The sequence below is a fragment of the Rhinichthys klamathensis genome, unplaced genomic scaffold (genome assembly GCF_029890125.1).
Source record: "Rhinichthys klamathensis goyatoka isolate OS25496 unplaced genomic scaffold, OSU_Roscu_1.1 h1tg000462l_1, whole genome shotgun sequence".
Lineage (NCBI taxonomy): Eukaryota > Metazoa > Chordata > Actinopteri > Cypriniformes > Leuciscidae > Rhinichthys > Rhinichthys klamathensis.
In genome coordinates, this window is record NW_026606951.1 from 802,683 (window position 1) to 830,370 (window position 27,688).

General features: G+C 47.1%; 1 protein-coding gene across 2 annotated transcripts in view; it reads left to right on the top strand.

The window, feature by feature from the left end:
* The window catches only part of dync1h1 (dynein, cytoplasmic 1, heavy chain 1), a 105,381-nt gene that overhangs the window by 6,389 nt on the left and 71,304 nt on the right, over positions 1–27,688 (top strand). For both annotated transcript variants that reach the window (XM_056236720.1, XM_056236721.1), the window contains exons 6-36: positions 788–1,059; positions 1,139–1,366; positions 2,912–3,988; positions 5,358–5,537; positions 6,666–6,815; positions 7,061–7,207; positions 7,277–7,417; positions 7,521–7,697; positions 8,547–8,657; positions 8,739–8,858; positions 8,936–9,175; positions 9,377–9,532; positions 9,827–9,940; positions 10,020–10,130; positions 10,491–10,700; positions 10,948–11,094; positions 11,204–11,370; positions 11,454–11,627; positions 13,786–13,951; positions 14,867–15,055; positions 15,469–15,663; positions 16,309–16,591; positions 17,429–17,529; positions 17,949–18,108; positions 23,224–23,464; positions 23,538–23,721; positions 23,800–24,012; positions 24,343–24,581; positions 25,307–25,463; positions 26,551–26,778; positions 27,023–27,253. In XM_056236720.1, coding sequence (XP_056092695.1) covers positions 788–1,059; positions 1,139–1,366; positions 2,912–3,988; positions 5,358–5,537; positions 6,666–6,815; positions 7,061–7,207; positions 7,277–7,417; positions 7,521–7,697; positions 8,547–8,657; positions 8,739–8,858; positions 8,936–9,175; positions 9,377–9,532; positions 9,827–9,940; positions 10,020–10,130; positions 10,491–10,700; positions 10,948–11,094; positions 11,204–11,370; positions 11,454–11,627; positions 13,786–13,951; positions 14,867–15,055; positions 15,469–15,663; positions 16,309–16,591; positions 17,429–17,529; positions 17,949–18,108; positions 23,224–23,464; positions 23,538–23,721; positions 23,800–24,012; positions 24,343–24,581; positions 25,307–25,463; positions 26,551–26,778; positions 27,023–27,253 — 6,509 coding nt within the window. The remainder of the gene's footprint in view (positions 1–787; positions 1,060–1,138; positions 1,367–2,911; positions 3,989–5,357; positions 5,538–6,665; positions 6,816–7,060; positions 7,208–7,276; positions 7,418–7,520; positions 7,698–8,546; positions 8,658–8,738; positions 8,859–8,935; positions 9,176–9,376; positions 9,533–9,826; positions 9,941–10,019; positions 10,131–10,490; positions 10,701–10,947; positions 11,095–11,203; positions 11,371–11,453; positions 11,628–13,785; positions 13,952–14,866; positions 15,056–15,468; positions 15,664–16,308; positions 16,592–17,428; positions 17,530–17,948; positions 18,109–23,223; positions 23,465–23,537; positions 23,722–23,799; positions 24,013–24,342; positions 24,582–25,306; positions 25,464–26,550; positions 26,779–27,022; positions 27,254–27,688) is intronic.

Below are 27,688 nucleotides of genomic sequence, written 5' to 3' on the forward strand. Positions count from 1 at the left end.
TATAAAACACTGGTATCCTAGATCGCGCAGGAGAGGGTTTCATTCATGTTAGTGACGCCTTGTGTCCCCGACAGGAAAATACCCTGCTGCGCGATCTAGGACAGTATAGGCGCGCCGTCAATTATGTCACATTGGAATTGCGCGAAAATGTAACGATATTCGAATAAGCAATTTTATGATCGAATTTCGAACGCAGTTCGACTATTCGAAGATCGCCACTCATCCCTAATGAATATGTTTTGAAATATGCGAATTGTTGTTCATCGCAATTTCAAAATATAAGTTCAAGCCTTCGCTCTGTTTGCATGTTTTGATGCGCACGTGTTCTTGTTCACGAAAGTACAGCGGCGGTTGCGTTTCTATCGTACAGAAGTGACAAATTATAAACAATTGTGACAAAAAGATTAAGTGGATATTTGAATTAAATGTTGTTTGGCCAATATTACACAAGGGTTAGATCAAGCCGTAGAGTAACGGCAACGAACACCAGCCGTCGCGCATCGGCAGCCATTTGCTAGAAAACATAATGTACATGCGTTTAGAATAGTTATGAATAATAGTATAAAATGTATTTTAATGGTGTTGTTCAATAAAACCCATATGATTACTTGCTTTTAACTTAATTTGAACCTATTATTATTATTATTGCTTGTTGTTATGTATTTGTGTTTTAAGTCATTTTAAAGGCTGTTGTTCACTTGGATCTATTTTTATTACCACAATAATACTCCGTTCCTCGCTCCTCGTGTCTAACGCCCGTGTGTGTGTGTGTGTGTGTGTGTCTCAGGGCTAAAGCAGGCTGTGGAGACGGTGAACGATTACAACCCGCTGATGAAGGACTTCCCCCTCAACGACCTGCTGTCGGCCACCGAGCTGGACAAGATCCGGCAGGCGCTGGTGGCCATCTTCACTCACCTCCGCAAGATCCGCAACACCAAGTACCCGATCCAGCGAGCGCTGCGTCTGGTGGAGGCCATCTCCCGGGACCTGAGCTCGCAGCTGCTGAAGGTGCTGGGCACACGCAAGCTCATGCACGTGGCCTACGAGGAGTTCGAGAAGGTGCGGCCCGCTCGCGTACATCACGGTGTGAGCCGGTCCCTCCTCCTGCAGGCCCGGCTCACGCTCCTCTCCTCCACAGGTGATGGTGGCGTGTTTCGAGGTGTTCCAGACGTGGGAGGACGAGTACGAGAAGCTGCAGGTGCTGCTGAGGGACATCGTGAAGAGGAAGCGGGAGGAGAACCTGAAGATGGTGTGGCGTCTGAGTCCTGCGCACCGCAAGCTGCAGGCCCGGCTGGACCACATGAGGCGCTTCAGACGCCAGCACGAGCAGCTCCGGGCCGTCATCGTGCGCGTGCTGCGGCCTCAGGTGCGCACCCGCTGTTCGTCTGAGCGAATGAGGACGTGATTGTCATTTAGAAAAGCTAATAATGTGGCGTAAATTTTCATTTACTTTGCGAACGTTAAAAAAAGTTTGTTCTATATCGTGTGAATATGGGTATAATTAATTAAATTCAAGCGTACTACATCCGCCATGCTGTTACTGGCACTTGTTTTGAGATGCTACTCATTAGGGTTAGGGTAAAAAATAATGATTTCTCTATTTTAATCGATTCTCATGTTTACGAACCGATATTGATTCTTAAATGCCAAGAATTGATTAGTCTATCCTGTTTTCAGTTGATGGATGAGCAGTCCCATCCAATCAATAGCAAGAACTACGTGCTTTCAACGCTTGATATGAAACAAAGTCTCAGATTTAAAATTATGTCCATTTTACTATGAAATTCACCAGTTACAGCAACAGATGAACATGCGTGAGCATCAAACCCGTATCATGTTTAATGTAATCGTTAAATCAGTGTTTCGGAGAACAATGTCACATTTACCTCAGAAAAACCATATCCAGAGACCATGATCTCGTTACTCAGCTGGAAAAATGAACTATACAGAGGAGCTTTCGGCTAAATATGTGCACAATTTTTAATGTTCTTCAATATTTAATTTAAGTTATGACAGCCAACATTTAAATGTTTATATTTCAAGAAATGAATTGGAGTGGAAATATGTAGTTTATAGCTTTATCATTATAAAAACTCATTTAATGTAAGTGTTTGTTTACAAATATTTTAATTTGAACCTTCAGTGTTACAGTAATGCAGCTGACCCGTGTTTACAGCACCTTGAACATTACAAGTTCCTTGAGTAAATGTGCCATGTAGTGTATCTGACATACAGGCAAACCACACATTATTCAGACACCGATATCATTTTTTCACTAGTGTGTGCAGGACACTATAGTTCATTTATGTGAGTGAGGAGAGCAACATAAAGTGATATTTTATAACCAAAAATTTAGTGACTACCAGTAAAAGTTATAAAAATTTGGGAGCAAAAATGATTCCTCCACTTTGAGCTGATGATGTTCTGCTGAAGTGTGTTTTCTGTAATTGCTAATGCTCTTTTTACACACAGACTGAACAACATGAAGCATTGCTTGGTCACTGGTTGAGCTAAACTGGTATTATCTAATTGTGTAGTTAAATTTAACAGCTGACAGATATTCAACATAATTCATGTGTGAGAGTCTAACAGAAGGACGGACAAAACCAGTCAAATATCCACTGAGTTCTGCTCATATTTATCACCATTTTCTAAACTATAGCGAATAACCTGATAATGTGAGAAATGTTGAAGCTGTGTGTGTGTGTGTTGAAGCTGTGTGAGTGATGTTGTGTGTGTTGGAGCTGTGTGTGTGTGTGTGTGTGTGTGTTGTGTGACTGTATATCAAAACGAATTGAATCGGAATCGAATCATGAGAGTTGTGATCGCCCAGCCCTCCTCTCCTGCAGGGCAGTTTGAGCACTGTATCGTAGAGGAGTGTTGGATTGTGGACTTGCGCTTGTCTTTGCAGGTGTCCGCCGTGTCCCAGCATGCTCAGGGAGAGACCGCCGAGCCGGCCGATCTGAAGGTGGCCGAGGTTCTGTTCGACGCTGCGGACGCGAACGCCATCGAGGAGGTCAATCTGGCGTACGAGAACGTGAAGGAGGTGGACGGCCTGGACGTGTCGAAGGAGGGCATGGAGGCGTGGGAGGCGGCCATGAAGCGCTACGACGAGCGCATCGACCGCGTGGAGACGCGCATCACGGCCCGCCTGCGCGACCAGCTGGGCACCGCCAAGAACGCCAACGAGATGTTCCGCATATTCTCCCGCTTCAACGCCCTGTTCGTGCGGCCGCACATCCGCGGAGCCATCCGCGAGTACCAGACGCAGCTCATCCAGCGCGTCAAAGACGACATCGAGTCCCTGCACGACAAGTTCAAGGTGCAGTATCCTCAGAGCCAGTCCTGCAAGATGAGCCACGTGCGGGACCTGCCGCCCGTCTCCGGCTCCATCATCTGGGCCAAGCAGATCGACCGGCAGCTCACGGCCTACATGAAGCGCGTGGAGGACGTGCTCGGCAAGGGCTGGGAGAACCACGTGGAGGGCCTGAAGCTCAAGCAGGACGGCGACAGCTTCCGCGCCAAGCTCAACACGCAGGAGATCTTCGACGACTGGGCCCGAAAGGTGCAGCAGCGCAACCTGGGCGTGTCGGGCCGCATCTTCACCATCGAGAACACGCGCGCGCGCGGGCGCACCGGCACCGTGCTCAAGCTCAAGGTCAACTTCCTCCCCGAGATCATCACGCTCTCCAAGGAGGTGCGCAACCTGAAGTGGCTGAGCTTCCGCGTGCCGCTAGCCATCGTCAACAAGGCCCATCAGGCTAACCAGCTGTACCCGTTCGCCATCTCGCTCATCGAGAGCGTGCGCACGTACGAGCGCACCTGTGAGAAGGTGGAGGAGCGCACCTCCATCTCGCTGCTCGTGGCCGGCCTGAAGAAGGAGGTGCAGGCGCTCGTCACCGAGGGCATCTCGCTCGTCTGGGAGTCCTACAAGCTCGACCCGTACGTGCAGCGGCTGGCCGAGACCGTCTTCAACTTCCAGGAAAAGGTACATCTGGTCCAGAGGTCGTAGGTCACGCAACTCTATGCATGTTTCGTGAGGTTCCCCTCTCTGTTAAACGTATTTTATTGACTGTCCTGGGTTTAATGCTCTACTGTGAAGTTACTTCACTTAAGGACTTATTTAGTAAGATTATGCTTGAAAAGTTTTTGGATTTTTTTATCATATGTTAATTTAAAATAAAATGTATACAGGTGAAACTCGATAAATTTGAATACCGTGCTAAAGTTCATTTATTTCAGTAATTCAACTTAAAAGGTGAAACTAATATATTATATAGACTCATTACATGCAAAGTGAGATATTTCAAGCCTTTATTTGTTATAATTGTGATGATTATGGCTTACAGCTTATTAAACCCCAAATTCAAAATTAGAATATTGTGAAAAGGTTTTCATATCTGTAAGCCATAATCATCACAATTATGACAAATAAAGGCTTGAAATATCTCACTTTCCATGTCATGAGTCTATATAATACATTAGTTCTAATTTTTCGAGTTTCACCTGTAATATGACTTGTGTGTTTGTTTGCTTGGTTTTATTGTATTTATATGATATTTGTATTTTTGTGGTTGAATTGTTGCCATGAAAATAGCCTTAGATTCTGACATGGCATTAAATAAAACAATCAATCCAAGAAAAGGTCGACCAACCCGAGACCAGGAAACCTAGAGCACCAATCAGGCGTTTGGACACACACACGTTATTGTGATTGTTTGCATTTTTGACTAATATTCATCAAAAGAATGGTAAAGAACTTATCCAAGCTTGTTTAGATTGTCACGATGTGCAAGTGTTTAAGCTGAAACCTTTAGAGAGACGCTGATGGATATTCGATGTCGCCAATGATGCGCTCCGAGAGCTCCATCAAAGTTTGATGACGCAAAAAAAGGAAACCGTTTCGACATTAAGATTTACAGGCCTAACCTGTGATTATAGTGAAACCTAACACGGATACTTTATGTGTAATCCTAGTTTTTCAATTAGCCCTATTTAAAAAAAAATGTATGCAATAATATTTCATGATCAGTTCATCAGCCTACTATGGAAACCTGTTTCAAAAAGGTAATTGTGACTTTTTATCTCACATTTCTTGTTCACATTGCGAGTTAAAAAGCTTAAACTGAGATCGAGTTGCACTTACCTTTGGTGACCGATCGAGCTTCCATACCGTAGAGTGTTTTCGTCATTATTACTTTAATTCAGTTCAGTGTCCGAGATCAGAACGCTTGCGCTCATGATGGAGTTTAAGAGAAATGAAAACAGTCGTGTGTGTCCGTCCTGCGGTTGGCAGTGTAAATGCTGCATCTACAGTCGGGGTGAAGAGACGTGACTTGTGGGTATTTCCCTCTCAGGTGGATGATCTCCTTCTGCTCGAGGAGAAGATTGATCTGGAGGTGCGTTCGCTAGAAACCTGCATGTACGAGCATAAGATGTTCACGGAGATCCTGAACCGCATCCAGAAGGCCGTCGATGACCTGAACCTGCACTCGTACTCCAATCTGCCCATCTGGGTCAACAAGCTGGACATCGAGGTCAGCAACTCCTCACCACACCTTTGTGGAAATATCACGCTACAATATTGCGGTACTTCATAAGGAGTAACTAGTTATGTTACCTAGTTACTTTTTATGGAAAGTATTGTTACTCCTTAAAATGATAACAATTGTTTAATTTTTTATGGAAAGTAATGTTACAATTTTGTGTTACTCCTTAAAATGGTAACTAATTACATTACGCAAAGTAATGCGTTACAATATTGCATTACTTCATTAAAAAGCAATAAATTGTTACTTATGTTAATTATGAGCGTAACCTGCACCCGTACTGTAATCTGCCCGTCTGGGTCAGTGAACGGCACATCGAGGCGAGCAACTACAATATTCCGTTATTTCATGAAAAGTAACTAATTATGTTACTTAGTTTCTTTTTATGGAAAGTAATGTTACAATATTGTTACACCTTACAATGGTAACAATAAGTTACTTTTTATGGAATGTTAGAATATTGAGTTTCTTCATAAAGTATCATTGTTTCTTAGTTACTTTTTATGGAAAGTATTGTTACTCCTTAAAATGATAATTACCGGTAGTTAATTTATGAAAAGTAATGTTACAATTTTGTCTTACTCATTAAAATGGTAACAATTAGTTACTTTTTATGTTAAGTAACGTTACAATATTGTTACGTCATTAAAAAGTAACAAATTATGTTAATTGTTAGTAATGAGCGTAACCTGCTCTCGTACTCTAATCTGCCCGTGGGTCAGTGAACGGCACATCGAGGCGAACAACTACAATATTCCGTTATTTCATGAAAAGTAACTAATTATGTTACTTAGTTTCTTTTTATGGAAAGTAATGTTACAATTTTGTCTTACTCCTTAAAATGGTAACAATTAGTTACTTTTTATGTTAAGTAACGTTACAATATTGTTACTTCATTAAAAAGTAACTAATTACATTAGTTTTTATGCAAAGTATTGCGTTACAATACTGCATTACTTCATTTAAAAAGTAACCAATTATGTTAATTGTTAGTTATGAGCGTAACCTGCTCCCGTACTGTAATCTGCCCGTGGGTCAGTGAAGTGCACATCGAGGCGAGTTCTGCTGGTCTGTCCGAGGGGCGTGTCCACTCACATGTGATCGTCTGTTCCGCAGATCGAGCGTATCCTTGGGGTGCGTCTGCAGGCGGGGCTCAAGGCCTGGACGCAGGTCCTGCGGGGACAGATGGAGGACAAGGCCGATGTGGACATGGACACGGAGGCGCCGCAGCTCAGCCACAAGCCGGGAGGAGACCCCAAGATTAAGGCAAGCGGCGCTGTGGAGTTATGAGCTCATCCAGTCAAGTCCGCTTTATTTCTATAGCGCTTTATACAAAACAGCATTTCACAGCAAGAAACAGGAAAATTATAACAATCAATCATGCAAATTCTATTAAGTTTTTATTCTGTCGTTATTCAGTTCAGTTCAGTTCAAGTGCAGTCGGATATAATATTAATCTCCAGCCGGATGTTTCCTAACGTCACTCTGAACTGTTTTCTCTGTCCAAACAGAATGTCATCCATGAATTGAGGATCACAAACCAGGTCATCTATCTGAACCCGCCGATCGAAGACTGCCGCTACAGGCTTTACCAGGAAATGTTCGCTTGGAAGATGGTCATTCTGTCTCTGCCCAGAATCCAGAGTCAGAGATATCAGGTGTGTGTGGTTAGCTCTGCGTCCGCTGTCAGTTTCCTGCACCTGCGCTAATGTTGGCTCTTTAAACAGGTCGGTGTTCACTACGAGTTATCCGAAGAGGAGAAGTTCTACAGGAACGCTCTGACCAGGATGCCCGACGGCCCGTCTGCCCTGGAGGAGGCGTATAACGCAGTGAAGGAGAACGTCTCCGAGGTGGAGCAGTACGTCAAGGTAGCGTCCTCCCTGTGAAGCAGCGAGTGTGTGTGTGCTGTGTTCCGTGTGAGTGTGTGTGCTGTGCTCCCCTGAACAGTGAGTCTGACTGCTCTGTCCTCAGGTGTGGCTGCAGTACCAGTGTCTGTGGGACATGCAGCCCGAGAACATCTACAACCGTCTGGGGGAAGACCTCAACAAGTGGCAGGCGCTGCTGGTGCAGATCCGCAAAGCTCGAGGCACGTTCGACAACGCCGAAACCAGGAAAGAGTTCGGGCCGGTCATCATCGACTACGGCAAGGTCAGAGATCGCTCCGTGAACAGGCAGTGTTGCTCCCTTAACGCATTACATTACTTTGTATGCAAAGTAATGTTAGAATATTAAGTTTCTTCATAAAAAATAACTAATTGCATTAATATTGTAACCATTAAAATTAACTAATTGCATTACTTTTTAGGCAAAGTAATGCGTTACAGTATTAATGCAATTAGTTAATTTTTATGAAGAAACTCAATATTGTAACATTACTTTCCATAAAAAGTAACTTAGTAACTTAATTTGTTACTTTTTTATGAAATGCCTTAAAATTGTAACGCATTACTTTGCCTAAAAAGTGAGTTATTTCATAAAAAAGTAACAAATTATGTTACTAAGTTACTTTTTATAGTAAGTAATGTTACAATACTGTTACTTCATTAAAAGTATCCAAATATGTTACTTAGTTACTTTTTGTGGATGGTAATGTTACAATATTGTGTTACTTCATTAAAAAGTAACTAATTATGTTACTTTTTATGGAAAGTATTGTTACTCTTTAAAATTATAACAATTAGTTACTTTTTTATGGATAGTAATGTTACAATATTGTTACTTCATAAAAAGTACCTTATTACATTGTGTTACAATATTGTGTTACTCCTTATAAAGGTAACAACTAGTTACTTTTTATGGAGAGCAATGTAAAAATATTGTTACTTCATAAAAAGTATAAAATTATGTTACTTAGTTTCTTTTTATGGATAGTAATGTTACAATGTGTTACTTTTTAAAAAGTAACTCACTATGTTACTTTTTATGGAAAGCAATGTGATATTGTAAAATAAAGATGTCGTTACTCTCTAAAAGTGTGTATTGTAACGTGTGGTGTAGGTCCAGTCGAAGGTGAACCTGAAGTACGACTCGTGGCATAAGGAGGTGCTCAGCAAGTTCGGGCAGATGCTGGGCAACAACATGCAGGACTTCCACTCCCAGATCTCCAAGGTGTGTGCGAGCTCTGGCTCATGGGAACGCCATGTTTGTGTGCGCAAGTGAATTTGTCTGATCTTTTGTACGGTCTTCCAGTCTCGCCAAGAACTGGAGCAGCATTCGGTGGACACGGCCAGCACCTCTGACGCCGTGACCTTCATCACGTACGTGCAGACGCTGAAGCGCAAGATCAAGCAGTTCGAGAAGCAAGTGGACGTGAGTACAGCGGCCCGTTCAGATGCACACGTGCGGTTCTGTGGATGTTGTGATGTCATGAAGCCTCTGGTCCGCAGGTGTTCCGCAACGGCCAGCGTCTGCTGGAGAAGCAGCGCTTCCAGTTCCCGCCCTCGTGGCTCTACATCGACAACATCGAGGGGGAGTGGGGCGCCTTCAGTGACATCATGAAGCGCAAAGACACGGCCATTCAGCAGCAGGTGGCCAACCTCCAGATGAAGATCGTGCAGGAGGACCGAGCGGTGGAGAACCGCACCACTGACCTGCTGTCCGACTGGGAGAAGACCAAACCAGTGGGGGTACGTGTGTGTTCAGGTGTCCTCTGAGTGTGTGTGTGTGTGTGTGTCTCGGGGCAGGTTCAGGTGTGTTCAGGTGTGTGTGTGTCACAGGTGTTCAGGTATCCTCTGAGTGTGTGTCTCAGGGGTGTTCAGGTGTCGTGTGTGTGTCTCAGGTGTTCAGGTGTCCTCTGAGTGTGTGTGTGTGTGTGTGTGTGTCTGCAGGGCAGTCTGCGTCCAGAGGAGGCGCTGCAGTCGCTTACCATCTACGAGGGCAAGTTTGGGCGTCTGAAAGATGACCGTGAGAACTGTGCGAAGGCCAAGGAGGCGCTGGAGCTGACGGACACGGGCCTGCTGAGCAGCAGCGAGGAGCGAGTGCAGGTGTGTGTGTGAATCTGCTGCAGTGGAGACCTCGGACTCGCTCACCGCCTTTAAAGATGGCCATCTACAGACGCTGATAGATGCAATCACACAAACACTGGTTTTCCTTCTAGTCTGAAAGAAAATGACCAATGCATGAAAATACTATGATTGTGCCGGTAGTGTCACTTGTATGTTAATCTTTTGGAATTAGCTTTATATATTTTTGTTTTCAGTTTTTTCACCCGTCACTGTGAGCTGTTATGTGCGCGCCGGCGCCTCGTAGCGCTCCGCTAACGTGTGTGTGTGTGTCAGGTGGCTCTGGAGGAGCTGCAGGATCTGAAGGGCGTGTGGTCCGAGCTGTCGAAGGTGTGGGAGCAGATCGACCAGATGAAGGAGCAGCCGTGGGTCTCGGTGCAGCCGCGCAAGGTTAGCCGCGCTCCCGTCGTCTCGACTCCCGCGCGTGTCGAGGGTTAGCTTCACTGACTCGTGTTCTCGCTCCCCACAGCTGCGGCAGAATCTGGACGGGCTCCTGAACCAGCTGAAGAACTTCCCCGCCCGCCTGCGCCAGTACGCCTCGTACGAGTACGTGCAGCGGCTGCTCAAGGGCTACATGAAGGTGAGCCGGTCCTGCACGCTAGCAGGCGCTCATGCTAGTTAGGAGACGCTGCTTCTAAACCTTTGCATTGTTTTGAACCAGTGATTTGGAGCGGGTTCCAAACTGTCAAAGTCACATGATTTCAGGAAACTAGGCTTCGTCACGTCATTACGGTTTCTAAACGTTTGGTAATTTCAGTGGTTCGCCACTTAGGGGAGATGATCTCTGTGAACCACTGAACCAGTTTCTAAATGATTTATACCTTTTCTATATGTTTTAATGTACAATAAAAGAAAGAGTTGTAGTTAATGGGCATTGTCAGAGTTTCGGATGAATTGATTTAAAGATGGTAAAGTTTCTCCCATGACTTGTTGGTCTCAGGTGAACATGCTGGTGATCGAGCTGAAGTCGGAGGCGCTGAAGGACCGGCACTGGAAGCAGCTGATGAAGCGTCTGCATGTGAACTGGGTTCTGTCGGAGCTGAGTCTGGGCCAGATCTGGGACGTGGACCTGCAGAAGAACGAGATGGTGGTGAAGGACGTGTTGCTGGTGGCTCAGGGGGAGATGGCCCTCGAGGAGTTCCTCAAACAGGTGCACACACACACACACACACACACACACTCACACACACACACTCACACACACTCACTCACACACACTCACACACACTCACACACACTCACACACACTCACACACACTCACACACACTCACACACACTCACACACACACGCCTCTGCACTTCCATTTGTCTCAACATAAGGACAAGACTCAAATACTCAATACTTGTAATGAGTTCCCCATCGCTGTGTTCAAACGCTGCTTCCGGTGTCCTGCAGATCCGAGAAGTGTGGAACTCGTACGAGCTCGATCTGGTCAACTATCAGAACAAGTGTCGTCTGATCCGCGGATGGGACGATCTGTTCAACCGGGTCAAGGAGCACATCAACAGTGTGTCTGCCATGAAGCTCTCCCCGTACTACAAGGTGCCACTCACCCCAGCTCATCTGCACTTCCTCTCAGTCGGGAGGCCATCTTTCCGAATCACACGATTCCATTCCAAATTTCAATTTGAATAAATCTGTTTGTCCGCAGGTGTTCGAGGAAGACGCTCTGAGCTGGGAGGACAAGCTGAACCGCATCATGGCGCTGTTCGACGTGTGGATCGACGTGCAGCGCCGATGGGTTTACCTGGAGGGCATCTTCACCGGCAGCGCAGACATCAAACACCTGCTCCCCGTGGAGACCCAGCGCTTCCAGAGGTCAGAGGTCAAACACATGCACTGAACTGGTGTGCTGCCGCTCTCAGGCTGTGGACTGAACATGTGACCCGTGTGCTTTACAGCATCAGCACGGAGTTCCTGGCTCTGATGAAGAAGGTGACCAAGTCTCCTCTGGTCATGGACGTCCTGAACATCCAGGGGGTTCAGAGGTCACTGGAGAGACTGGCCGATCTGCTGGGGAAGATCCAGAAGGCACTGGGAGAATATCTGGAGAGGGAGCGCTCGTCTTTCCCCAGGTCAGCCGCTCATTAGACATGAGGGATCATGGGAATGAAACCCAGAAGATAACAGATGATAGTTCCTTTTAGTGTGGTTTTGATTAGTGTTCATTTTGCCAAAACTGAGGAAATGTTAGGGACGCACCGATGTTAATATTTTGGCTGATACCGATAATTCTTTATATTTGAAAGCCGATAACGATATATTGGCTGATTAAATCTAAATACAAATGATTACAAAAACAAAACTCACTTTTAAAAGCCATGTCCCAAACACACAGTTATAATGATGTTCTCATGATGATGTTATACAGCCGATATGACAGGCTGGCTGCACATGTTGCACTTTAACTATATTTTCCTTTTTGAAGCGATTTCAATCATATTTCAAGCAGTTTAACACCATCATGTAGAACAGCATCTCAAGCGTCTCAGCTGAAGGAATAATGCATTATTTATCCGCTTTAATATATCGGACACAGTGGCGTAGCAAGTCAGTCCCGGGCCCATATGCAAAAAAAATGTGTATGGGCCCCCCTAACCCTGCCCCCGAAGTACATTGAGATTCATTTGAAATGGTGTATGTATGACACGCCAATTAGTATTTCCATTTTTGGCGTGCTATCAACACACATAATCGCTTTTCAGCGTGTTTATCAACGCCGTTGACTTAACGTTACATTACTGTATATAAATATATGACCTAACAGTTACCCCAACCCCCGTCCCTAAACCTACCCGTCACTGGGGTTAATACTGTTTATGAGTCTTCCCCTACCATCCTAGGAACAAAAATATTGCTCCACAGATGTAGATATGAATTTTGCTTCGTTTCGCTCGGACATTTAACGGCGTACACATACACGCAAAAGATGACGGTTCGTTTCGGCGTGGACATACACGCGGATAGCTCAAAATGTGTATAGATAACACGCCACTTGACTTGAAAGTGGCGTGTATGTTTACGCAAAGTCATGATGTCATGTTGCATTTATAGACGTTCACGGTAGTGTATCAAGAAAATACCATACCAAACAATACCATGAAAAACACTCTACCCAACAACTTTTCACAACCAGAACGAAACAAAAACAAGTCTAAAACCAACCAAGGCTCAGCCAATGTCAATAATAAACTACTGATCTTGGCACCGCGGCCCAAAATGTAAAAAAAACATAAAACTACTTACTCATTTAGTTGCATTCTCCGGGCCTTTCTTTCGGCAAATTCATCCACGAGCACGATGTCATTGGTGTTTAATTCATGGCTTTGTGCATTCTCAATGGAAATAATTGCCAGTCCCGATAGTCTGTTTATTAGCTTCAGTTTTGAAAATGAGGGCTCCGCTGAAGCAACAGTAGGGATGGTAAGAAAGAGAACTAAACCGGTCTATTTTAGGTAGTTTTTGTGTCGCAACTAACTTCTCCACCTTCTTTTTTCTCTTTAAGGCCCCACTTTTATGTTTGTATTTTTCCATCCTTTAATGTTCAATTAGCTAGCGTCTAGTAACCTCTCTCACACTGTGTTTTCTTTTTTTAATTTGACGCGGCGATGCCGTAAAAAATGACGGTACAGTTCTACGGCAGCCGCGGGGTGCAAAAAATAATAAACGCATAATAAATGCACACAAGAAATGACGGAGAAATTAGACATTATGGAGAAACAAGAAATGATTACACATGACATGCATACAAAAAAATATATTTATTGTGGCTACACTTTAAAAATGAATGAACTCGTTTTAATTAAAAGTTCCCCATGGGCGGGCCCCCTATCGGCCCGGGCCCATTTGCACGTGCATACCCTGCATGCCCAGACGCTACGCCACTGATCCGACACATTTTCTTATCGGCCCGATAACGATAACATTGATCATATTTCGATACGGATATGGTGGGCGATATATCATGCGTCACCAGACTACTCGTCAACCTAAGCCTGACTAAACGAAAACAGGATAGATTGGCTAATTATGATGAAAACGTGAGGAGATTTGACGCAGGACTAAAGGCCGCTGGCACGATGAACACTAGTTACTGTGACGTCTAGGAAGGGCTAACCGGCGAGTTGCTGAAGAAACTGCTTTCTAAATTGTGCATATTAGTAGTTATTGCTCTGCCAAATATGTTGGTTGTGTCGCTTGTCAAGCGTCAGAGACTCGTTGCTGTTCCTGCAGGTTCTACTTCGTGGGCGATGAGGATCTGCTGGAGATCATTGGCAACAGCAAGAACGTGGCCAAACTGCAGAAGCACTTCAAGAAGATGTTTGCAGGCGTGTCCAGCATCCTGCTGAACGAGGACAGCACTGAGGTCCTGGGCATCTCGTCCCGCGAGGGGGAGGAGGTGCGGCGCAGTCACACACACACACACACACACACACACGCTTATATACGGCTTTATTCAGGGCCGATCGCTCAACCCTCATCCTTCCCTCGCACTCGAACACATCTCCCCTCGCCGGTCAAGATGACCCGAAGCCCGAAAATTATACAGAATTTTTTTTTTTTGTCGAGAAAGCTTATTTCATTCTTTTTTGGGGGAGATTTAAAAAAAAATTGATTTACCTTTTTAAATGACTAGATTTGATCAATAAATAATATTAATTTAAGCACATTCCTCAGATTATTTCAACTGAAATTGAAAATAACTCTTTCATGCATAACCCTTTTCAATTCAGCTCTAAATATCTGACATTGGGCGTCTTTGACCTCTTGTGGAAAATAATAATATAAGATGATATCTTATGACTCTAGATGGGCTTATAGCTCTAAATGGAGCAAGAGCTGTTCCGCTGGGTCCTAAAGTCAGTTCGCTTCAGTGTGCATTCACATACACATGCAATAACTGTTTAGTAAAGTTTTAGCAATTTTAGTTTAAATTGAGCATTTTTATGTTTTTCTACGTGAACTGAAGCGTTCCACTCATTCCTAAGGGGCTCAAAATGACCCGAGAGGGAAGGACTTGTTACTTTTTTATATTTCAACCACAAAATTCCTCAAATCCATTCAATTTTAGTGTGTGTATTTGTGGTTCAAGTGCGACAAAAGTCCTGGGGTCTCGGACCCTCTGATGAACACTCAAAGTTTTTAAAAGACGAGTTTTGGGTCTAAATGGCCCGAGGGAAGGATGGGTAAAGCAGCTTCACCGTAATAAACTGTTGCTCAGCTCAGTCCCGGTGACGTGCTGTTCTGTTCAGCTCAGTCCCGGTGAAGTTCAGTTCAGCTCAGTCCCGGTGAGCTGCTGTTCTGCTGTGTTCAGGTGTTCTACAAGACGGCGGTGTCCATCACGGAGCATCCGAAGATCAACGAGTGGCTGACGCTGGTGGAGCGTGAGATGCGTGTGACGCTAGCCAAGCTGCTAGCCGAGTCCGTGACGGAGGTGGCCGCCTTCAACAAGGGCAGCGGCATCGACCTGAGCACATACCTGCACTGGATCGACCGATACCAGGTGACCTCGCGTCACATGACCTCTAATCCCGTCTCTGCTGCGTTCACACTGTCAGTCCACGTACCATTATTTGTGAATCCGATTGGAATCTGATCTGAAATTATTGACGTCCACACTGGCTACGCTTACATGCACGACTTTAGTTTCAATCGGACTGAATTCCGTGTTTACATGAACGCTGAACATGTGATCGGGTTGGTGTGTGTGTTCGTGTATCTCAAGCTTCAGATCGGGGTAGAATTTTTGATATGCGCCTGAAACGGGTTTCCAGATTTGTTTTGCTGTTCACATTAGCTAATTCTGATCTGATTTTCAATCGGATATGCACAAAAATCGGATTCGGACTGACTGAACGTAGCCTGAGACGCGGCACACGTCACATGACCTCTAAACCCCTCCTCCGCTGCGTTCAGGCCCAGCTGGTGGTTCTGTCGACCCAGATCGACTGGTCCGAGAACGTGGAGAACGCGCTGACCACGATCGCCGGCGGAGAGAACATGGATCCGCTTCAGGCCGTGCTAGTGAACGTGGAGGCGACGCTAAACCTGCTAGCAGACACCGTCCTGATGGAGCAGCCGCCGCTGCGCAGGAGGAAGCTGGAGCATCTGGTGAGTGTGTGTGTGTGTGTGTGTGTGTGTGTTAAAGTAATGGAGATCTGTTGTAACTAGGGGTGTAACGATTCCCTCATGTCACAATTCAATACATAATTATTGTGACAATATAATTGGGATACTCCCAGACACATGATTAAAGGTTAACAAAAAATGTACTGTTGATTTAAAATGCTAAATTTGATATTAACATTGTGTGTGTAAATGAATAGACTTGGACTCAGTGCTGGAAACCCAACGCTGGACAATAGAGACGCCAGAATAACTATATTCATGATTCTGAAGCTGAAATACAGGATTATTTTACACGAATATGCTTTACATTATTTTAAATATATCTAGTCCGTGACCGAGTCTAGGCCACTTTCACTGGTAACATCAGACATTAGCATTATCAGGACCCACAAATATTCCCCACTGCATTATTATGCATTATATTCAATATTATATAGTAGTTTAATCTAGTACTGACACTAAAACTCAAAACATGAATACTCTACACACAGTAATTTTTATTTTGGATGAACTTTACACGATACATATTGTTGAATTTTTGATTTGCGATATATTGACACCCCGAGTTGTGACTTGTATTTTCCAACGTTGGCTCACGGGCACTGAAGGCAAACCTGTTGTTCCCAGATCACGGAGCTGGTGCACCAGAGAGACGTGACCCGAGCTCTGATCAGGAACAAGATCGACAACCCGAAGTCGTTCGAGTGGCTGAGTCAGATGCGCTTCTACTTCGACCCGAAGCAGACGGACGTCCTGCAGCAGCTCTCCATCCAGATGGCCAACGCCAAGTTCAACTACGGCTTCGAGTACCTGGGCGTGCAGGACAAGCTGGTGCAGACGCCGCTGACGGACCGCTGCTACCTGACCATGACCCAGGCGCTGGAGGCCCGGCTCGGGGGCTCGCCCTTCGGTGCGTGCGCAGCGTCACTACACTGATAATGAGCTCGTTGAAAATACGCCCAATGGAGATGCGTCAATCTCGCAAAAACTCCCATATATGGCGAAACAGTGTTAACGCTCGCATGAGGTGTTTTTCAGGCAGTTCGAAACATTGATATTTCACAAAACTGCAATGGAAACAGCATTTACAGTCACCTGGCGTTGGTATAATTCGATCATTCTTAAAGAAGGCGCGGCATTGGACAGAAGACGAGGCAGAGTTCTTTATTAAACTCATAAAAGACAAAAGTATCACAGGAATACTGGAGTCTAACCCACGGAGAAACGCCACGCCTGATGGAGATCTGAGTGAGGAACGCCACGCTCGAGCATAAGGAGCTTGTCTTGGCACTAGTGCCCGTGTAAACGCCAGTCTCCTGCGATCAGGAGTAATGCTAGTGCGGTGGATAAACCTGAACTCGCCAACATCCGCTGACATGCTTTTTGGAATTAAGAAAAAATTATGTTTTAGTCGCATAACATCGGTTAACGGAAACGCCGGCATTTCACTAGAGTTTTTATTGACATTTAGAAAATATCGCAAACGTTTTGCTCAAATCTGTAATGGAAACGCGGCTAGCATCTGCTGTTCCTCCCAGTATCCAGTGTGCAGTGCTGACGCCAGTCTCCATCTATACAGCGCTTCAGAAGTGTGTGTGTAACCGCGAGCCGTGTGTGTGTAATCTTCAGAAGTGTGTGTGTAACCGCGAGCCGTGTGTGTGTAATCTTCAGAAGTGTGTGTGTAACCGCGAGCCGTGTGTGTGTAATCTTCAGAAGTGTGTGTGTAACCGCGAGCCGTGTGTTGCAGGTCCTGCCGGCACGGGGAAGACGGAGTCGGTGAAGGCTCTCGGACACCAGCTGGGCCGCTTCGTGCTGGTCTTCAACTGCGACGAGACCTTCGACTTCCAGGTGCGTAACAGCGCTCTCTCACACAGGGGCCGCGGGTGCTCGATGCGCTCTCTCTCACACAGGGTCCGCGGGTGCTCGATGCGCTCTCTCTCACACAGGGTCCGCGGGTGCTCGATGCGCTCTCTCTCACACAGGGTCGGCGGGTGCTCCATCCTGTTTGTGTCCATTGAGTTTGTGAATCTGGAAAATAAAATGTCAAGGCCCTGGAAAGTTTTTGAATAAACACGCACAGATACTGGCTCTTTAAAAGTGCTTGTTTATTTTGTGCCATATTTTTCCCTCCGCTAATGTGTTATTCCGCTAGCTCTGCGCGGCCTATGCGCACTAGCGCGCTTGATTTACGCTAGTTACGCACATTTCCGCGTGAGGTACTTTGGTGTGTGTGAGTTCCGCTGTGCTTGACGTGTGGCCTCTTGCAGGCGATGGGCCGCATCTTCGTGGGCCTGTGTCAGGTGGGAGCCTGGGGCTGCTTCGACGAGTTCAACCGCCTGGAGGAGCGCATGCTGTCCGCCGTCTCCCAGCAGGTGCAGTACATCCAGGTGGCGCTGCGGGAGCACATCAACCCCAACCGAGACCGCAGTACGTACCACACACACACACACACACACACATAACCAGACACGCACGACCAGACACACACAACCGAGACCGCAGTGCGTACCACACACACATAACCAGACACGCACGACCAGACACACACAACCGAGACCGCAGTACGTACCACACACAGACACACACACACATAACCAGACACGCACGACCAGACACACACAACAGAGACCGCAGTACGTAACGCACACACACACACAACAGAGACCGCAGTACGCACAACCAGACACACACAACCAGACACACTCAACAGAGACTACAGTACATACAACCAGACACACACACACACACACACAACCAGACCGTTAGCGTCATCTGAAGTCTTGTGTGCTCAGGTGTGTGTGCTCAGGTGTGTGTGCTCAGGTGTGTGTGCTCAGGTGTGTGTGCTCAGGTGTGTGTGCTCAGGTGTGTGTGCTCAGGTGTGTGTGCTCAGGTGTGTGTGCTCAGGTGTGTGTGCTCAGGTGTGTGTGCTCAGGTGCGTGTGCTCAGGTGCGTGTGCTCAGGTGCGTGTGCTCAGGTGTGTGTGCTCAGGTGCGTGTGCTCAGGTGTGTGTGCTCAGGTGTGCCCGCTCTTGTGTGTGCTCAGGTGTGTGTGCTCAGGTGTGTGTGCTCAGGTGTGTGTGCTCAGGTGTGTGTGCTCAGGTGTGTGTGCTCAGGTGTGTGTGCTCAGGTGTGTGTGCTCAGGTGTGTGTGCTCAGGTGTGCCCGCTCTTGTGTGTGCTCAGGTGTGTGTGCTCAGGTGTGTGTGCTCAGGTGTGTGTGCTCAGGTGTGTGTGCTCAGGTGTGTGTGCTCAGGTGCGTGTGCTCAGGTGCGTGCGCTCAGGTGTGTGTGCTCAGGTGCGTGCGCTCAGGTGCGTGTGCTAAGGGCTGTGTGCTCAGGTGCGTGCGCTAAGGGGTGTGTGGTCAGGTGTGTGTGCTCAGGTGTGTGTGCTCAGGTGTGTGTGCTCAGGTGTGTGTGCTCAGGTGTGTGTGCTCAGGTGTGTATGCTCAGGTGTGTGTCCTCAGGTGTGTGTGCTCAGGTGTGCGTGCTCAGGTGTGCGTGCTCAGGTGTGCGTGCTCAGGTGTGCGTGCTCAGGTGTGCGTGCTCAGGTGTGTGTGCTCAGGTGTGTGTGCTCAGGTGTGTGTGCTCAGGTGTGTGTGCTCAGGTGTGCCCGCTCTTGTGTGTGTGTGCTCAGGTGTGTGTGCTCAGGTGTGTGCGCTCAGGTGTGTGCGCTCAGGTGTGTGCGCTCAGGTGTGTGCGCTCAGGTGTGTGCGCTCAGGTGTGTGTGCTCAGGTGTGTGTGCTCAGGTGTGTGTGCTCAGGTGTGCCCGCTCTTGTGTGTGTTCAGGTGTGTATGCTCAGGTGTGCCCGCTCTTGTGTGTGCTCAGGTGTGCCCGCTCTTGTGTGTGTGTGCTCAGGTGTGCCCGCTCTTGTGTGTGTTCAGGTGTGTATGCTCAGGTGTGCCCGCTCTTGTGTGTGTTCAGGTGTGTATGCTCAGGTGTGCCCGCTCTTGTGTGTGCTCAGGTGTGTGTGCTCAGGTGTGTGTGCTCAGGTGTGTGTGCTCAGGTGTGTGTGCTCAGGTGTGTGTGCTCAGGTGTGTGTGCTCAGGTGTGTGTGCTCAGGTGTGTGTGCTCAGGTGTGTGTGCTCTTGTGTGTGTGCTCAGGTGTGCCTGCTCTTGTGTGTGCTCAGGTGTGTGTGCTCAGGTGTGTGTGCTCAGGTGTGCCCGCTCTTGTGTGCTCAGTTGTGCGTGCTCAGGTGTGTGTGCTCAGGTGTGTGTGCTCAGGTGTGTGTGCTCAGGTGTGTGTGCTCAGGTGTGCCCGCTCTTGTGTGTGTGTGCTCAGGTGTGTGTGCTCAGGTGTGTGTGCTCAGGTGTGTGTGCTCAGGTGTGTGTGCTCAGGTGTGCCCGCTCTTGTGTGTGTTCAGGTGTGTATGCTCAGGTGTGCCCGCTCTTGTGTGTGCTCAGGTGTGTGTGCTCAGGTGTGTGTGCTCAGGTGTGCCCGCTCTTGTGTGTGTGTGCTCAGGTGTGTGTGTGCTCAGGTGTGCCCGCTCTTGTGTGTGTTCAGGTGTGTATGCTCAGGTGTGCCCGCTCTTGTGTGTGCTCAGGTGTGTGTGCTCAGGTGTGTGTGCTCTTGTGTGTGATCAGGTGTGCCCGCTCTTGTGTGTGTTCAGGTGTGTATGCTCAGGTGTGCCCGCTCTTGTGTGTGCTCAGGTGTGTGTGCTCAGGTGTGTGTGCTCTTGTGTGTGATCAGGTGTGCCCGCTCTTGTGTGTGTTCAGGTGTGTATGCTCAGGTGTGCCCGCTCTTGTGTGTGCTCAGGTGTGTGTGCTCAGGTGTGTGTGCTCAGGTGTGTGTGCTCAGGTGTGTGTGCTCAGGTGTGTGTGCTCAGGTGTGTGTGCTCAGGTGTGTGTGCTCAGGTGTGTGTGCTCAGGTGTGTGTGCTCAGGTGTGTGTGCTCAGGTGTGTGTGCTCAGGTGTGTGTGCTCAGGTGTGTGTGCTCAGGTGTGTGTGCTCAGGTGTGTGTGCTCTTGTGTGTGCTCAGGTGTGCCTGCTCTTGTGTGTGCTCAGGTGTGTGTGCTCAGGTGTGTGTGCTCAGGTGTGTGTGCTCAGGTGTGCCCGCTCTTGTGTGTGTTCAGGTGTGTGTGTTCAAGTCAAGTCAAGTCAAGTCACATTTATTTATATAGCGCTTTTCACAATACAGATTGCATCAAAGCAGCTTCACAGTGATAACATGAAAGTAGTACAACACAGTTCAATAATATTGTTGAATATTAAATATCCCCAACTAAGCAAGCCAAAAGCAAGGCGACAGTGGCAAGGAACCAAAACTCCATCAGATTGGATGGAGAAAAAAACCTTGGGAGAACCCAGGCTAGTCAGGGGCCAGTTCTCCTCTGGCTAACAATCATAGGGTTTTAAAGAAGCTTTACAGTAAGTGCATATCAGAGAGTACCTGGAAAAAATACATTTAGTTAATCATGTAATATTTAGGGGATAACATATCGCCGGCGTTGAGTCGTCTCTTCGCAGGCGTCGAGTCGTCTCTTCACAGGCGTTGGTCTTCTCATCACAGGCGTTGAGGCATCCGAAATCCCCGTGAGAGGCAGGATACCAAACTGGAGCCTACGAACGCCATTTTTCTCGGGACAAGCGTCCCGAGATAACAGCAGAAAGGCAGATGGGAAAAAAATTAGCATAGCTGATGTTCATAATGATTTCCATTACACGGGAGTAGGTGTTAGAAAACCATAATCTCACAACTCTCCGCAACCCAAACTCTCCGCAACCCAACCGCAACCATACGGACCGACCCGTTTGTCTATAAGGCTGTCGAGCCCCACTGGTGCGTTAAGCAGTTTCAGTGGCAAACGGTTCCGTATGGCATAGCAGAGGACTAAAAGGTAAGCATTATGTGAATGCTTGACTAAAGAGACACGTCTTTAGTCTAGTTTTAAACTGTGTCAGCGAGTCAGAGCATCGGACCGTATCGGGAAGGCTATTCCAGAGTTTTGGAGCTAAATGCGAGAATGCCCTCCCTCCTTTAGTGGACTTCGATATCCTAGGAATGACCAGAAGCCTCGAATTTAGTGATCTTAGAGAACGCGGTGGATTGTAGGGCGAAAGAAGGTCCGTTAAGTACACAGGAGCTAAACCATTAAGGGCTTTATAGGTCAGTAGTAGTACTTTGTAATTGATACGGAACTTAATAGGTAACCAGTGCAGAGATGATAAAATCGGTGTTATATGATCATATTTTCTTGACCTAGTAAGAACTCTAGCGGCTGCATTTTGCACTAACTGTAGCTTGTTTATTGAGGATGCAGGACAACCAGCTAATAAAGCATTACAGTAATCTAGTCTCGAGGTCATGAATGCATGAACTAACTTTTCTGCATCAGAAACAGATAGCATGTTACGTAATTTAGCAATGTTTCTAAGATGGAAAAAGGCTGTTCTTGTAACAGATGAAATATGATTTTCGAAAGACAAGTTGTGGTCTAGTATAACACCCAGGTCTTTTACTGTAGTGGAAAAAGTAACAGGGCATCCTTCTATATTAAAGTCGTATTGTAAGAGGTTTTGTGTGTAGTTTTTTGGACCAATAAGTAATACCTCCGTTTTATCTAAATTTAATAGCAGGAAATTTCGCGTCATCCAGCATTTTATATCTTTGAGACATTCTGTCAATTTAGATGAGGTAATGTTTTCATCTGGTCGTGATGAAATATATAATTGAGTGTCGTCAGCATAACAGTGGAAATTAATTCCATGTTTTCTTATAATATTACCAAGTGGCAGCATATATATTGAGAATAGCAGAGGGCCTAGCACCGATCCTTGCGGTACTCCATAGTCTACTGACGTCAACTTAGATTTTCCCCCGTGTAAAGAGACAAAATGATAACGGTCAGATAAGTACGATCTAAACCAGCTTAATGCCTGTCCCTGAACACCAGTGTAGATTTGTAGTCGATCCAAGAGTATTTTATGATCTATAGTGTCGAACGCGGCGCTAAGATCAAGTAGGACTAGTATTGAGATACAGCCTTGATCCGAAGCTAAGAGTAGATCATTTGTAATTTTAACTAGCGCAGTTTCTGTACTATGATGCGGTCTGAATCCTGACTGGAATTTTTCATAGATATCATTTTCTTGCAAAAAAGAGCACAGTTGAGCGGATACAACTTTTTCTAGTATTTTGGACATAAATGGAAGATTTGAAATGGGTCTGTAATTTGCTAGGTTATTTGGATCTAGTTGCGGTTTCTTAATGAGAGGTTTTATTACTGCCAACTTGAATATTCTTGGAACATGACCCAAGAATAAACAATTTGAGTTCAGGTGTGTGTGTTCAGGTGTGTGTGTTCAGGTGTGTGTGCTCTTGTGTGTGTTCAGGTGTGTGTGCTCAGGTGTGTGTGCTCTTGTGTGCCCGCTCTTGTGTATGATCAGGTGTGTGTGCTCAGGTGTGTGTGCTCAGGTGTGTGTGCTCAGGTGTGCCCGCTCTTGTGTGTGATCAGGTGTGTGTGCTCAGGTGTGCCCGCTCTTGTGTGTGCTCAGGTGTGTGTGATCAGGTGTGTGTGCTCAGGTGTGCCCGCTCTTGTGTGTGTTCAGGTGTGCCCGTGACCACTGAGCTGCTGAACAAGCAGGTGAAGGTGAGTGCTGACATGGCCATCTTCATCACCATGAACCCTGGGTACGCCGGACGCTCCAACCTGCCGGATAACCTGAAGAAGCTGTTCCGGAGTCTGGCCATGACCAAGCCGGACCGGCAGCTGATCGCGCAGGTCATGCTTTACTCGCAGGGCTTCCGCACCGCAGAGATCCTCGCCAAGAAGATCGTGCCGTTCTTCAAGTACGCAGCGCCGCCGAGAGCCGTTGCCCCGCCGCGGTGAGCTCGTAGTAACCCCGCTCTGCTCTCGTTCCAGGTTGTGTGACGAGCAGCTGTCGTCTCAGTCTCACTACGACTTCGGCCTGCGTGCGCTCAAGAGCGTGCTGATCAGCGCCGGCAACGTCAAGCGAGAGCGCATCCAGAAGATCAAGCGGGAGAAGGGCGAGCGCGGCGAGGTCGTGGACGAGAACGAGATCGCAGAGAACCTTCCGGAGCAGGAGGTAAGATGAGCCGAGGAGAGACCAGTGCTGGAGTTTAGAATCTGACCTCTGACCTGGCCTTGTGCCCTCGATCCTCAGATCCTGATCCAGAGTGTGTGTGAGACGATGGTGCCGAAGCTGGTGGCGGAGGACATCCCTCTGCTGTTCAGTCTGCTGTCGGACGTGTTCCCCGGCGTCCAGTACATGCGCGGCGAGATGACGGCGCTGCGGGACGAGCTGAAGAAGGTCTGTGCCGAGATGTACCTGACGTACGGAGACGGAGACGACGTGGGCAGCATGTGGGTGGAGAAGGTGAGATACGCTGATCCGTGACCCTGTGTTTAGTGCAGTGTGGGTTAGGGCTGGCTCAATTTGAAATTCTTTCTTAAATATTAGCAAAATTCAATTTATATTTGAATTAAAAAGGCAATGCTTCATGTTAGAGGATAAGAGTTCTGTATCGTCTCCTGTGTCCACAAGAGGGTGCAAGCAATTATTAATTTCTGTACCTGAATACTGTTAGACTTTGTAACTTTATTTAGTTTTCATCTCTGCTTGTAATTTGAGTTTTTTTATTCGATGAATATTTGAAATTGCCATTTTAGTTTGACGGCTGTCGTGTGAATCCCTGGTCTCCCTCAGGTCCTGCAGCTGTACCAGATCACCCAGATCAACCACGGGCTGATGATGGTGGGCCCGTCGGGCAGTGGGAAGACCATGGCCTGGAGGGTTCTGCTGAAGGCCCTGGAGCGGCTCGAGGGCCTGGAGGGCGTGGCGCACATCATCGACCCCAAGGCCATCAGCAAAGACCACCTGTACGGCACGCTGGACCCCAACACGCGCGAGTGGACTGACGGGCTCTTCACACACGTGCTCCGCAAGTGAGTGTGTCCGGGGTGAAGCGCAAACCCGTGCGCAGCGCTGTGCTACGGTTTCGGGGTTAAACGACATGTTTCCTGGAAACGGGGGTTTGAGAAACGTTCTCTTGTTTGGTGGGTGTGTCAATGTCCAATCAGCAGCAGCGTGTGTGTAAAGCACGCGGTGTTAAAGAGACGGCTCGCGCAGCGGGTCCAAAGTCCTCTGCACACGTGTCCTGCAGCTCGGGATACACAACACTGAAGATATCAGAAGACATGTTCGTCGTAACAGTTCTATAGTAAAAATATAGCATATCAACAGTGATCAGCAATAATGCTAAGGCTAATTCTCACAATAACAATAAGGTCATTTGGATCATAACAGCTTCTCGGAGGTGAAAAGTGGACTATCCTTCACCTGTGGTGTTTGTCTTTTCATCCTGAAATGAGGCAAATGTTGGATCACAATAATTAGGACCCGCAGTTTCACCAATCCCTTCCCTCGAGTGGGATGTTCTGTTATTCGCATCGAGCGGGTTCTGCAGTATTACACGCATTTATACCGAGTTCACCAGGCTCTGAATATTCCCCATTAGAGCAGAATGGCCTCCTCAGCTCTCGCCTCACCAGGGCAGGGGGCTCAACACCGCTTCGGTTTAACAAACGTTTTGCAACTTTTTGTCTTGGCTGAACGCAGCCTGTGTGTGTGTGATCTCTCGATCTCATGCTGTGTGTGTGTGTGTGTGCAGGATCATTGATAACGTGCGTGGAGAGCTGCAGAAGAGGCAGTGGATCATCTTCGACGGCGATGTGGATCCCGAGTGGGTGGAGAACCTGAACTCTGTGCTGGACGACAACAAGCTCCTGACTCTGCCCAACGGAGAGCGCCTCAGCCTGCCGCCCAACGTACGCCCCTGTACACCTCGAGAACATGCCTATAGAGATCATGCCTATAGAGATCATGCCTATAGAGATCATGCCTATAGAGATCATGCCGCCTATAGAGATCATGCCGCCTATAGAGATCATGCCTATAGAGATCATGCCTATAGAGATCATGCCTATAGAGATCATGCCTATAGAGATCATGCCTATAGAGATCATGCCTATAGAGATCATGCCGCCTATAGAGATCATGCCGCCTATAGAGATCATGCCGCCTATAGAGATCATGCCGCCTATAGAGATCATGCCTACTATAGAGATCATGCCTATAGAGATCATGCCTACTATAGAGATCATGCCTATAGAGATCATGCCTATAGAGATCATGCCTATAGAGATCATGCCTATAGAGATCATGCCTATAGAGATCGATCATGCCTATAGAGATCATGCCTATAGAGATCATGCCAGATCATGCCAATAGAGATCATGCCTATAGAGATCATGCCTATAGAGATCATGCCTATAGAGATCATGCCTATAGAGATCATGCCTATAGAGATCATGCCTATAGAGATCGATCATGCCTATAGAGATCATGCCAGATCATGCCAATAGAGATCATGCCTATAGAGATCATGCCTATAGAGATCATGCCAATAGAGATCATGCCAATAGAGATCATGCCTATAGACATCATGCCAGATCATGCCTATAGAGCAGGGATGGGCAACGTCGGTCCTGGAGGGCCACTGTCCTACAGAGTTTAGCTCCAACCCTGAAAAAATCACCTGCCTGTAACTTTCTAGTAATCCTGAAGACCTTGATTAGCTCGTTCAGGTGTGTTTGATTAGGGTTGAAGCTAAACTCTGTAGGACAGTGGCCCTCCAGGACTGAAGTTGCCCATCCCTGCTATAGAGATCATATAGAGATCATATAGAGATCATGTCGAGCGCTGCACGGTTGATCAATCAAACCGCACGCCATTTGGCAAAGGCTGTGGTTATGTTTTGCGCAGTTAGGGTATTAATGGTGCAGCGCTACACTGCTGTGAGACTGTAGTCTGGGTGATGATGATGATGATGATGATGATGATGATGTCACACAGGTGCGCATCATGTTCGAGGTGCAGGACCTGAAGTACGCCACGCTGGCCACGGTGTCTCGCTGCGGGATGGTCTGGTTCAGCGAGGACGTTCTCAGCACCGACATGATCTTCAACAACTTCCTGGCTCGCCTGCGGAGCATCCCATTGGACGAGGGAGAGGACGAGGCTCAGCGAATGAGGAAGGCCACCGAGGACGAGGGAGACGAGGCCGCCTCACCGATGCTGCAGGTACAGCTCACAACGAGTGTGTGTGTGTGTGTGAGAGAGTGAGAGAGACGAGGCCGCCTCACCGATGCTGCCCTAACCCTAACATTTTAAAGCCAAGATGTACAGAACATCACACAAAGATATAGAAGAAAATGTATAAAAATATTTTGGATCAATAAAACTAAGATATAACACAAATAACTGCAGACAGGATTTGCATCATCAAATTGTGCGTTGTGTGTGTGTGTGTGTGTGTGATCGGCAGATCCAGAGAGACTCGTCTGCGGTCCTGCAGCCGTACTTCACCTCCACCGGGCTGGTGATCAAAGCGCTGGAGCACGCCTCCAAGATGGAGCACATCATGGACTTCACCCGCCTGCGCTCGCTCAGCTCGCTGTTCTCCATGCTGCACCAGGCCTGCCGCAACGTGGCGCTCTACAACAACAACCACCCCGACTTCCCCATGCCCGTCGACCAGCTGGAGAAGTACATGCAGGTGTGTGTGTGTGTGAACGGGGCACTCTCAGGTCTTGTCCACACTAATACATTTCCATTTCAAAACGCATATTTTTCTCTGTTTTGTCCTTTCATCCACACTGAGACGGGGTTTTATTAATGAAAACTACGCTTTTTGAAAACGCTCTCCATTTAAGTGGATAAATTTGAATGTTTTCGTGTTGTAGTGTCGACTGTGAAACCGTGAGGTACCAATAGATATTGATGTTTATACCGGTATTGTGCCTGTTATGTGCTGTTCACTTTCACACTGTTGCTAAAATGTTACTTCACACACTCTTCATATCACAGTCATATTTCATATTCACTCTCGCATCTGCTGCGGTGAAACATGAGCAGTGTTAGACCACACATATAATGCTGAGTGAGAGCGACCGGAGCCCAGCAGTGGATGCTGAGATATTTAGCCTAATAA